At 37.8% G+C, this 13589-nt stretch overlaps 1 protein-coding gene across 5 annotated transcripts in view; it reads right to left on the bottom strand.

The window, feature by feature from the left end:
- The window catches only part of mast2 (microtubule associated serine/threonine kinase 2), a 416446-nt gene that overhangs the window by 37512 nt on the left and 365345 nt on the right, over positions 1–13589 (bottom strand). For all 5 annotated transcript variants that reach the window (XM_069938760.1, XM_069938759.1, XM_069938762.1 and 2 more), the window contains 3 exons: positions 6996–7204; positions 3939–4077; positions 1845–1977 (listed from right to left, as the gene is read on the bottom strand). In XM_069938760.1, coding sequence (XP_069794861.1) covers positions 1845–1977; positions 3939–4077; positions 6996–7204 — 481 coding nt within the window. The remainder of the gene's footprint in view (positions 1–1844; positions 1978–3938; positions 4078–6995; positions 7205–13589) is intronic.

The raw sequence follows: 13589 nt of genomic DNA on the forward strand, positions 1-13589 counted from the left end.
TAGGCATTCACTGGGAAGGAGTGTAGTTCTCAAACATCAATTTTTTTTTAAAAATCCATGAACTCATTCACATTAATAACATGAAAATAAAACAAGGAAAAAAAATCACATACTAAGACCACAGGAGTTAGAGTATCCTTGTGCCAGTACTTAGGAGATATCCTGTTCTGTGGATTGATCAAATTAGCAAATGACCAGACAGAAGCAAAATGTGGACTAGCTTTAAAGGACATTGTGTGAAGGATGAAATGATTTTTATTTGTGTTCATTCCCTCCGCCCACAGCATATCATTGCAGATTCTCAGCAATCTAGTATCAAGAGCACATCTCAAGTCCACAGTCTTAACAATCAAAAATAATAAAACCATCAAGCACATGACTAAGACAAACTATAAATTCACCTCCAAGGCACAATCAATAGGCACTTCCAGGTGGCCAAAATCCCCGATTGTCAAGCCGCATCTTGGAAGGCCACTTGAAAGTGCAGGAGGCGCCTGCGAGGCAAACTTTGTAACCCTCATCCGGGAGGGATAATCACCGGAGCACTGAGGTCACCTCCTGCACATGAATGCAGCCGTCTGAAAGTGGGTGCTAAGAGGATGACAGTCAGCTGGCGAGCACCTGACAGCTCCCCTCTCAGCAGCCCCTGGCCCCCCACCCCCCCTGCGCGGGACATCAGGGCAGGGCTGGGTTAGATTGTCCCCACACTGATACCGCTACCCCGCTCTCCCAATGGCCTGGCGTGGGTCCCCATGCCCACTCTCCCAGCAGCCCAACGCGAGTTCCCGCACTGTGGAGTGGCTGGCGCGGGTGGTCAGTGTGGGGACGTCCCATACTGCTGCCCAGCTCTCCCAGCGGCCCGACGTGGGTCGCCGCGCTGTGGGGCGGCCGGCGCAGGGTGTTGGTGCGGGGACATCCCGCGCTGGCAACCCTATGTTGTGGGGACTCGTGTTGGGCTGTTGGGGGGGGGGGCGGGTGTGGGAACTCGTGGCGGGGTGTTGGGGGAGCGGGTGTGGGGACTCATGTCGGGCTGCTGGGGGACCAGTGTGGGAACTCGTGTCGGGCTGTTGGAGAAGCAGGTGTGGGGGTTCATGTCGGGTTGCTGGGGGGCTGGTGTGGGGACTCATGTCAGGCTGTTGGGGGAGCAGGTGCCAGTACATGTCGGGGTGTTGGTAGAGCAGGGCAGCAGTATGGGACGTCCCCACACTGACCGCCCGCCCGCCCGCGCCGGCCGCTCCACAATGCAGGGACTCATGTCGGGCTGCTGGGAGAGCTGGGCAGCGGAATGGGGACGTCCCCGCACTGATACCCCGCGCCGGCTGTCCCAGCTCTGACAGCCAGCCTTCCCAAACCTGACAGCCCGAAAGGACAGAAGCCAGAGTGCTCTCAGAGGCGCATCCGGTGCAGCTGTCCCTTCAGGTGGCCAGTGCTGCACTTTTAGCGCTGCCACCTGAACGGCAATTCAAAGGGCTGTTTCTGCTTCTGCAAGCGCATTCATGGTGGAGAATGCACCTGAAGAAGCCAAATGCTGATATCAATATACTGCCATTCCTTCATCATGATTGGATCCACATCTTGGAACTCCCTATTCAACAGCATTATTGAAGTACCTTTACCAGAAGTACAGTACCTTCTTGAGAACAATAAGGATCATCTCAGTGACACCCTTATCTCACAAATTTTTACATTTAAACATTCTCAACTACCCACTACTTTCTGATATATAAGATGTAAATTGTGAACTTTTCGATTTAATTACAAATGAATAACATTAACACCATCTGTACTTCCACATAAAGTGTCAAGCAGTTTTTAAAGTAACAAGAATGAATTGAATTGATCACCTGCTTGTCAAGAAACTCTCTTGCATCTTTTTCAATGTGACCTTCATATAAATTAGTAGTGAGGCTCATCAGACCAATCTTTGAAAGTCCAAAATCTGTCAGCTTTATGTGACCCATTGAAGTGATGAGAAGACTGCAAAAAAAAACTCAGTCAGTCATAGCAGGTATTTCAATATGTCAGGTTTTGTGATGTATTATATGACGCCAAAATATTTTCAAAATCAAACCTTCCATAAAGTTTGCTTTAATAAATTTGGTAAGCCTACTGTTAGTGTATAAAATTATGCCAAAGTGCCATTATTTCAAGATTTCCAATGTTCCATCTTTTAGAAGTGTGCACCTTAATAATACCAAGATTCAGAGAAATGGATTCAACACACTAATCTAATGGTTCAGAAACTGCTTTGCAACCAGCTGAGTTTTTCCAGCAGATTGATTTTAGTAAACCATCTTAATAGTGACGCGGATAACCTAAGGTGAATGAAAATTCCTCTTTTTCACAAATGTGCTTTTGAGTGCCTTGTTAAATACTGGGTCAATTAACCTCAAATACAGACAAATATGAGTGCATCATATAATCAATGAATTCACTTTAAAATTAATTGCATGGAAAGAATTGCTTTCATTATCTACTGCTTTATGCTAGAGAGAAAAGAAACAGCATGGATTAATATTAACAAATTTCATTCATGTCAAACAAAAATATAACTTAAGTTGCTGAGTTAAAGAATGGCAGATAAAATATCCAAAGTAACAAAGGAGAAGCTCATTCATTTGGTTGAAGTATCTTTAAAGATTATACATGGTTCCCAAGAGGCAAACACTGAAGATTTTGGGAAGGATTTAACAGCTACTCAATGGAATGATTATGCTGAAGTGCATTTTTCTGAACATCCATAACTCATTGAAAATACTCTTTTATTGCAATGTGCTAATTTTGGACAGAATAAGGTACAAGCCAAGAGTATCAATTTTTGAAGGGCTGAGAATGAGGAGACAGCAAGGGTGACACTTCATGGAATAGATGGGAAAGGAGGAGAAACAGTAGAAAATCCATTATCAGGATACTTTTCCAATACAGTCTGAAAACATGTTGAAGTGCATGATGTGAAATAGAAATTGCCATTTATGGATTCCCTGTATTAATTTTTGAATGAATAAATAAAAAACAAGTAAAACATCTTTTCCTTGGAATTGAAGTAAATTATTTTGAATTTTAGAAAATATTAGTGCAGTATTTTAATGTATACAGCTACATGAGAAAAATATGATCAACTCATTCATACCTAATTTCCTTGTTTTACAAAACAAAATTAATTCCTCCAGCAAATGACAGCTTTGAGAATATAGCAAAGGGACTTCAAGATTAATGCATAAACATGGTACTGCATTATTCCATGAAAGGTCAAGTAAATAATTTGCATGAGATAACAACCTGATATTTTGCTTTTGGCATGCCAGTTGTGGAAGGGAAATCACGTTGGTGATAACATGAGGATAATTCCTCAGGTCACACTTGAAGGGAAAGACAATGGCTGATTAATGTCTCATTAAAAAGACCACATCCTCTAATATTGCAATTTTTCCCAGGTACTTTTCTGAACTGTCATTTCTGGAGTGGGAGCCCGCAAGTCAGAGATGAGAATTTTGAACTAACTATGGCTAAAACACAAGATCACCGGTCATTTTTATGTTCAGAATAATACTCATTAAGCAGAATTCATTATATGGCAAATTCTGCTCATCAATTAATATAACTTTCAATAAGAATTCAGTGGTGGTCTCCAGTCTTGTGGATGGATGTACAGTATACTGCAACAACTCAACTAAGATCATACAAAAATTAATTTTATGTCCTCTAGTTCATACAATTGTTATTCACAACAATTAAATCTGTATATCAGGAATATACTTCACACATAAGAAATTCAAGCTCTACAGATCTAGATAAAAACACAATGCTGGAGAAACTCAGCAGGTCAGTGTACTTTATATAGCAAAGATAAAGATACATAACCAACTTGAGTCCTTCATCAAGGTATCAAAATCTAGATATCTAGGTGAGTAGAAATCATTGAGTTCAAAAATTCATACTTGTCTGGCTTGAGGTCTCGATGAACAATGCCATAATTGTGCAAGTATTCTAAAGCCAGCACAGTTTCTGCAAAATACATTCGTGCCATTTCAACAGGCAAAGCACCAATATTTTTCAATAATGTTGCACAGTCCCCACCTATGGTACAAAATATAAAGGATAATGATTATAGAGACACATGCTGCTTAACAGTTCTAGAAATTTAAATATTAAATTTTACCTCATAATATTTCATAAAAGCATGAAATCAACAAAATCTGGCTAAAAGTAATTTAAAGGAGAAGATAAAGTACAAGAGTCATTTAACAAAAATAGGAAACAGGCAGCAAGAGCACCTGCAGATATACAGAAAGGAAAAGGGTAGTCAAGGTAGATAATGAATATTTTTGGATCAGTCTTCATGGTAGAAGACACAGAAATCATCCCCGTAAAATTTAATCAAAAGGTGAAAGGGAGGAACTTAAAAGAGAAAAGCATACAAACACATGAGCAAAACATCTTCTTGGGAAAGGCTGGAATCCACTATTAAAGAGATATTTTCAGGACTTTAAGAAAATCATATAGTACTGTACAATCAACCAAAGTCAGTGCAGTTGTATGAAAGGTAAACTGTTTGACAAATACGTTACTTTTTCCAGTGTAATGAACAGATTGGATAAAAGGGGAGCAGTAGATATGGTGTATTTGAATTTCCAAAAGATTGGCACAGTTGGCGAAGCAGTTAACACAATGCCTTTTCAGCACCAGCGATCAGGAGAGGACCAGGGTTCGAATCCCGCACTCTGTGAGGAGCTTGTATGTTCTCCCCGGGTCTGCGTGAGTTTTCCCTGGGGTTCGAGTTTCCTCCCAGTTTCCTAGGTTAATGGAGTAAAAATTGGGCGGCATGGTCTCGTGGGCCGAAATGGATAAGGTAGCAGCTAACAAAAAAAAAAGCCAGAATAAATGCTTTTTTTAAATATAGACCAGCAAGAATAATTGGTGGGAAGATGCTAGGATCAATAAATAGGGGTTCAACTATATCCAATTTCTATCAATAATTAGTAATGCAGTCAAATTTGCTGCTGATCTAAAGGAAGGACTGGTTTGCAAGATGTGTGGAGGACACAATCCGTAAAGAGATGTAGATAGGTTAAGCAAGTGGACAAAAAGTTGGCAGATGCAGTATAAGGTTGGAAAATGAGATATTATCCACTTTGTAAGGAAGAAATGAAAAGACTATTATTTAACTAGAATTAAATGACAAAATATTGTGGTACCAAGGATCTAGAGATCCTGAGACATGAAATCCAAAGAGTTAGCATGCAAGTACAGCAGATAATCAGGAAGGCTAATGATATATTTTGGCTTTTATTGTAAAGGCCCTAAACATACTGGTTTAGAAGAATAAGAGGTAATCTTATTGAAACACACAAGATATTGAGTGGTATTGATAGATAATATGTTGAAATTTCTATTTTCCCCTAAGGATAGTTTCAGAATAATAAGGTTGCTCATTTTCACAGAGATAAATAAATTTTCTTCTCTCAGAACTCTTCAAAACCTTTTACCCAGAAAGTAGCTGTGGTACAGTCTCTGAATATACATTTGAACTACTTTGAAGTCGAGGAGTATGGAGATAGCAGAGGCAAGTGGTGCTGGGACCAAGATTGGATCAATCCTCATCTGACTGATCTGGTGACTGATTGCCTCCCTTCAGCCTCGACCTCTTAAGTTAGAGTTATTGGCTAATACTGTGGAAATTAATCTATCAACTGTTTCTTAATTCAACAAATAGTGAAAAAACTACCCGTTCAAAACTTTAAAACAGGTTTGCTGTTAACCCACCCGTCCCTTTGTAAGTAATTAGCCAGCTTTTGATCAAGCTGATCAACAATGGTTTGACAACTAATGATAAACTTCAATGCTCTGTAGTTTCATAGGCAAAAACATTTGGAAATTCTATGGATCTTTCACTTGCGAATACAGCTCAAAATCAAGATATGGATCTAGAAAAGTCATACAGAGAAATCCAAGGTTTAAACAGATCTTCAAAAATCCAAATTATATGCATTTGCAACCACATCGTGGAGTGAATGACCTGGAATAACAGTGCAAATTTCCTTCCGATATCTATTTTGGAAAGATCAATGATATGCTTACTTATCAATCTATCTTAAATCAGACAAGTCAATCCTGTTAAGATTTTGAACATTTTTCAATTGGTCAACAGTTTTCAATGTAATCAGTCATGAGATAGAAAACATACTTGACAAAATAAAGGTAAAACATTGTACAGCAGGCACTTTGTGTCTTCAGATGAATGAAACAAGAATAAAGAAAATATAGAGGATGTTTGATGAGAAACAACATGATTTAATTTCATGAACAGTGAGGAGAGATCAAAGTAACAATGGACCACTTCACCCAGCCAAATTGAAAATGTTACAAATCATTAAGATTGTGTTGCGTAGTCTTGAAAGATTTATTGATGGTAGAGGAGTCAGAACACTGAATAAATATATGCCTCCACAGATGAGACCAGTGGAATAAGTCATCAAACTCAAAAAAAACAATCAAGTCATGGTAACTTCATACAAGAATAATCAAGCCACAATTCATCTCTGACAATTAAAGTGAAATTCAAGGCCAAAATTCTGAAGTTATAATGGCAGTGAAATGAAAAATGCTTGTTATAATGGCATGATGAAACTGACATAAAATTCAAGATTTTTATCCCAACATGGATTTTTTTTAAATTGAATAATTGACGGCAATTTTGGAATTTTCACTTCCTTCAATGCAAGTTGTCATCTTCTCCATTGCAACATAGGGAAATTAGTTAAATTACTATGACTTTCAGGCATTTATGAATTACCCTCACTGTAAAATGAGGAATGAACAGCATGAAAATGATGGGCCAAAGGGACCGTTTCTATGTTATAACTCTAAAATGCTACTGAAGTTAAGAGACAAATTACACAAGATGATTAGATTTTAACAATAGAATCTTCCCCAGTAGCATGAACAAGAGCAATGAATTTTAAAGTTTCATGAATTCCAGTAATTAAGGAAATTACCTTCAACATATTCAATCACCATACACAGATGCCGCTTTGTCTCAAAAGAGCAGAACATGCTAACAACAAATGGATTTTCAGCAAAGGTCAAAATGTCTCTTTCAACAAATGCTTGCTGAATTTGATTTCTTAGAATGAGATTCTGCTTGTTAATTTTCTTCATTGCAAACCTCTGCCGTGTTTCCTTATGTCTCACGAGATGGACTGCTCTGTAAGAAATATACACATTGCACCAATTACTTATTTCTGCAATGATAGGAGTACAGCAATAACATCATTCTATTATCAGAAGCAACAAATGTTAAGAAATAATATGAGTGAAATGGCAATGTTAGAAGGTTAGAAGCTATCATGTTAGCATATTCAGCTCGTATCAGGTGAATCCAGAAATCCAAAGAGTGTATGGATGAAAAAAATGCGCACGTGGTGACTGTCAAAACAAGTAATCTTGAATAAGCAGCATATTGGAAAGAGAAATGGCATGCATTCGATATCAGCCCTGCTGCTTTGGCTGAAACAATAACTGGTCTGGAAAACGTCATGAAGTGCATCCTGAAACACATACAATCTGAGCCAAAGTTACAGACGTTGTCAAGCATTTTACAGAATTTTGATCCCAAATGATGCATTAAATATGCCAAAGCATCCTTTATCTTTTGCAATTTTTGATCAATTCCATCTTCCAATGTTTCCCAATATCAGCCTCTTTACCAAGTGACTGAGCCTTGTATATGATCTTCCACCAACTATACTTGCTGGAGACAAATTTCATCAGCCAGCCAGATTTAAGTGTAGCACAAAAACACATTTTTCTTTCATGCAATGAAATCTTTGGGCCATTTTATTTACATCCTTGTTGAAAAATTGACTTTTGATTGCTGTGGAACCCAAATTAAAACTTAGAAAAGCTTTTCCAATTGCAGGTTCTGAAGTACCTGAATGCCAAATTTAAATGCTGGCCAACCCAAATAAAACTTTATTTTTCGGTCTTAAAGAATATAAGGGAGGGGAGTCACGTGATGGAGTAGTGGTTGGTCGGGTGGAATCAGCCCTCTCCAGAGAAAATAAAAAAGTGTGAAAAAACAGAGCTCAATAAACATAAAATACAGGAAGAGAAAGATAAAGTTACAGAGAAGAGACAGAAGATGGCACCCAAAAGAGAAAAATTAAGAATAACAGTGAAAAGGGAAGAAGGAAAATCACTGGAGAAGAAAGAAGGTCTTACCTGCACGTCAGAGCAGAGAGCCACCATGGAGAGGAGCGGTCGATCTCCAGTGTTGTTGAGTCCCCAGAGGAGTGGTGTCCTCCCAACCGGCGGACTTCAAAAATGGCTCTCAGAGCCAAGAAGAGGTGCGCAACTGCGCATGCGTGAAGAGTTGCGCATGCTCAGTGCGTAAGTAAAAGGAAAGATTAACACCGACGGGAGGGGAACTCAGCTGAGGAGCAGTCAGCTGCAGAGCAGTCAGCTGAGAGACGCCCAGTATCGGGACGTTCGGCTGGGGGAAGAAAACAAGAAAGAAGAAGAGTGGTGAGAAAGAGAATGAAGGGCTGGAAGAGGGTGAATGGCAATGGGGCGACCGACAGGGGTATGACCTGTGACAGGAGGTCCAGCAAGTGGGTCGGGCTGCAGCAGGGGGCCCAGCAGTGGGTCGACCTGCAGCGGGAGGCCCAACAATGGGTCGACCTGCAGCAGGAGGCCCAACAGCAGGAGACACAGCAGCTGAGGCCCAGCAAGGATACAGAAGCAGCTCACCAGAGAAGGATGAAGATTCACAAATACGGGGGGCGTGGCAAGATGGCATAGGGAACAGACGTGCCTTCCAGACCTCTCCTGACTTTGATTTATTGTTTATCTTTAAGTGCCCGTTAAAGATCTTTTAAAAGTTTATAAATAATAAGAGGTGCTGGATTAGTGCCTAATGGTTTATATGCAAAAAAAAGGGTAAAAGAAAACATCAACAGACTGTTAAAAAACTACATTTTCCGAAATTGTCTGAGCCTACTTGTTTACAAGAAGCCAGGACTCAGCGTAGAATGGATCCAGAAGAAGACGTACAGAATTCGGCATTGAAACTCCGTTTTATACCGGTAAGGCTCTTTGAAGGTCGCATTCAGCAGCTTTCAGAACAAAGAACTGGCTGGGTTCCAGTATTTCACACAACGGCCACTGTGAGTGCTGTTACTGAGACTTTGACAGTTGAATCAGCTGGTGCGCCACCAGCTGGAGAGTTAAAGAGCTGTCATTCGACTGCTACAGTGGTGGCGCTGCAAAATGCATCTTCAATTACAACGGTTTTTCCAGACATCGATTCAGTGAAGATGATTAAAGAGATTTGGCTTAAAGATAACCCTGATCTTCAGTCTCCTGGCATTGCTGGGGGGACTTTGAGAGGGATTTTTATACGAAGTCAAACTGCTAGAAAAGATACTAAATTAAGGGAAGGGACAGAAGATCCCGTGGTCTCTAAGGAACAGCAAGACCCCATTATGCCTGAATCTACTTCTGTTGAAATGTTTGTTAAGGATCTTGAAGATAAGATATATTCTGTATTGAGTCACTTAGCTAATTTTGTGAACCCGTTTATTTCCAAGATTGATGCGATGGCGGAAGTCATTAATGGAGCTTTTAAGCTTGAAACCATTGAAAGATTTGAAATGTGTGATCAAGGTTTAGTCGATGCACAGGATCAACTGCAAGATGAAAATAGAATAATTGAAACATTGCAGATCCAAAATAAAAATTTAGCAAAAAAAGGTTGATTATTTGGAGAATCAATCTAGACGGAACAACGTGAAAATTGTTGGTTTGCCAGAAGGCATAGAAGGACCAGATCCAAGAAATTTTTTTACTGAATGGATTCCACGAGTGTTAGGACAGGATAAATTCCCTGAAGGTTTAATACTGGAACGTGCTTATAGAGTTTTAAGAAGAAAATCTTTTTCAGGACAGAATCCAAGACCTGTTCTGATCCGTTGTTTAAACTATTGTGACAGAGAGACAATTTTACGTACGGCTATTAGAAATGCCCAGCAAAATAGATCTCCTTTGATGGTTCAGAATAATCCTGTTTTCTTCTATCAAGATTTGAGTCAAGAAATTATGTTTCAACGACGTGAATTTAATTCTGTGAAAGAACGGTTGTGGGAAAAAAAGACATAAGGCAACATTCAGGTATTCTGCGGTACTGAAGATTTTTCAGGATGGAAATCAGCCAAAGTTCTTTGACAATCCTAAAGAGGTTATGGACTTTGCTTAGTCTCTACCAATCATGCAGTTTCAGGAACGATGTAGTCCTTTAAGGTCTCCAAAGAGAGTAGAGATGTAAGGTGGGATCCAGATTTTTAAAAGAAATGGAAGCAATGGTGACCGAAGTGGTAACATTGATTTAAAAAAATAAATCTTTTATCTTTTTTTTTGAGAAGAGTTTAAATAGTTTAAATAATGATGATAGTTTAATGAAATGGGAGTTGGGAGAGGGAACTGGGTGGGCACTAGTTTCCAGAAGTCATCAGCTACCTGTGAGTTATCTCACACCCAATATTTTGGGGAAGTTACCGCTTTGGGCGGTTTAAACAGGAGGAGGTAGTCGTGACCTCCGACCTGTTTTTTTTTCTTTTTAATTTTTGGGTTAAGAAGTGAAGGTTTTTTTTTTAATTATTTTTTTTTAAATAAATAATTTTTTTTAACTTTTTTTGTTTTCTGATTGTAATTGAGAGGGAATTAGGAGGTTTTATTCTCTCCTTTTTTTTTCTCTTTTTTTGGGGGAGTTTTTTTTCTCTTTTTTCTTTCTTTTTTAAGAGGATGATGTCACAGAAGATAATAAGTCAAAAATTGAGGATGTTGAATTAGATGAAGAGGAAGATGAGGGGAAAGGTGATAAGAAGAAAAAGAAGAAAATCAAGTACAAATACATTGAGGGAGAAGAGTTTAATAAAATTAAGTTAATTTCGATAGAGAATTTTGAAGATGTTATAAATGAAGAATATGGAGAATTTTATAAGGGTTTGAACATTTTTTTCTTTTTTTTTCTTTTTTTTATATAAGGAGAGGGGAAGGGAATAAAAAGTTTATCTGATTGTTTTTCTAAGGGATGTTTTTGTTCTCTCGATGAATTATAAAGGAAACTTGGTATTAATGGAAATTCTGTATTTATGTATTATTAATTATGATTTTTTTGTATAACAGATATGTGGTTGATATATGATTTTAATATTTGAACTTAGTTTTAAAGTGGATTTCATTTGTTAAATACATGTATTATGTTTGATTTAAATGTATGTTTAAGGGTATTATTTTAGTATTGATATTCTTTTTCTTGTTAGTAATTTTTTTTGTTGTTAAGTTTTATCCTTCTTTTTGTAAGTGGGGTTTTTTCTATTTTATTTACAACATTGTTAATTAATTCTTCACTCTTTATTTTGGGGGGGTGGGTTGGACTAATTTTAAATTAGACGATTAATGTTGTGTTATAATTATTGGGGGGGATAATTTGCGTAGTTTAATGATGTAGTATTCTAATTTTTATTATCTTATTTTTTATTATTTCTTTAAATGTAATTTTTATTTTATTCATGTCATAAAATTTTAAATAAAGTTTAAAAAAAAAGATTCACAAATACAGAGAAGAGAAGAAGATGCCACAGACATAGATACAGACACAGAAGAAGAGGAGGAAGAAGACCAAGAATTTCAAAGGAAAGAAGAAGGTAAAATTGAAGGACAAAGTTTAGATAAAGCCTTTTTCGAATAACAAATGAGGTCATTAAAAGAATGGCTATCATTAGAATTTAGTTCAATTAAAAGAAAAATGAAAAGAGCTGAAGACAGAATGCAAAGAGAAAAGAGTAGAAAATGTGGAGGAATGAGAAGCTGCTGTAGAAATGGAGATAAATGATTTAAGAGGGAAGTTGGAAGAGAGCAAAAAAAAAATTAAAGAGACACAAGATTTATTGTCACAAAAATTTGATGTATTGGAAAACTACAGTAGGCGAAACAACATAAAAATAGTGGGCCTGAAAGAAGGCAAAGAAGGGTCAGATATGAAAGAATTTATAAAAGGATGGATCCCGAAGGTGCTGGGAATGGCAGATTCACATGAAGAAATAGAAATCGAAAGGGCGCATCGAGCGCTAGTACTGAAACTCCCACTCAAAAACCGAGATCCATATTGATAAAATTTCTAAAATATACGACAAGAGAAAGAAAACATACTGGAGCAGGCAAGAAAGAAGGTCAGAGAAGACAATAAGCCTCTGGAATATAAGGGACAAAAAATATTTTTTTACCCAGACATAAGCTTTTAAAGAAGACGAAGGAATTCAACGCAGCGAAAACAATCTTATGGAAGAAAGGTTATAATTTTATATCAAGACATCCAGCAGTACTCAAAGTATTTATTCCTGGGGAACGGAATAGACTGTTCTCGGACGCAAAGAAAGCCCAAGAATTTGCTGAACAATGGCAGGACAGTAGAAAAGATGAGGAGGAGTGACAAGAAGGAAGACTGACAAGAAAATATACAAAAATATGTAATAATATAAAGATAGTTTATACATAAAGATTTTAAAATGGATAAGAGAAGGGGAAGGAAGAAAAAAAAGAGAGAGCTTTGTTATAAGTATAGAAAAATAGTGTTCTCTGGGGGGGGGGGGAGAGAATAATGGTCACTGTGAAATCGGTTGACGCTTGTGAGTAAGTTTGCAAACCGAATGGAAAGGGGAGTTGTGGTTGCCATCAAGGGACAAGGGGCATTCCAAGGAGGGGAGGTTCATTTGGGGTTAAAGGGTTATTGCTTGTGGGGATTGTTGGGGTATTTCTTGTCTTAAGTGCATTGCCATATATTGAGATTAAAAAGGAAAACTTAAAAAACAGTAATGGAAAAAAGGGATGGAGGTGGTGAAGAGCCGAAAAAGAAGTGAAAATAAAGATATAAGATGGCCACGTTGGACTACATGACTATAAGCATTAATGGAAAATATAACCAAGTTTAAGTATATCCCATTAGGAAAAAAAATCACATATAATTTAAAAGACAAAGTTACGATGTTTGACAAAACCTGGGAACCATATATGGAACATAACAGAGAGAGCAGGCCTAGGACCACCACCACCTAAAATGATAAGAAGATAAACACGATCAGATTTAATGTGAATAAGTAGATGTTACATCTTTTTTGTTTGTATTCCTTTTGTATAAAGATATTGTTTTATTGTATTTTATAAGTTCAATATTTACTGTTTTTGGAGGGGATGAGGGAAGGGGGGAAGGGGGGAAAAAAAGAGAAAATGTCACTGTGAATATTTAAAGAGATGCATCTGTAAATTAATTGGTTGATATGGTTCATAGTGCAATAAAGAATAACAAAAAAAAATATAAGGTGTGATTTCCTTGAATGTCAATATCTTATACAAGTTTGCGAAGATTTACATCCAAATTATGATTTAGCATGTTATAATGACATACTCAATCTGCTATTGCATGAATAGGAATGGACCAATTTTCAGTTCTAACTGCTGGGCTACGTCCTGTGAGGCTACAAAACCCTATCATGATTTCATGGAAGATAAATTCAATTTTGAGTGCTGGTTTTAGT

The sequence above is a fragment of the Narcine bancroftii genome, chromosome 5, assembly GCF_036971445.1.
Source record: "Narcine bancroftii isolate sNarBan1 chromosome 5, sNarBan1.hap1, whole genome shotgun sequence".
NCBI classification, from domain to species: domain Eukaryota; kingdom Metazoa; phylum Chordata; class Chondrichthyes; order Torpediniformes; family Narcinidae; genus Narcine; species Narcine bancroftii.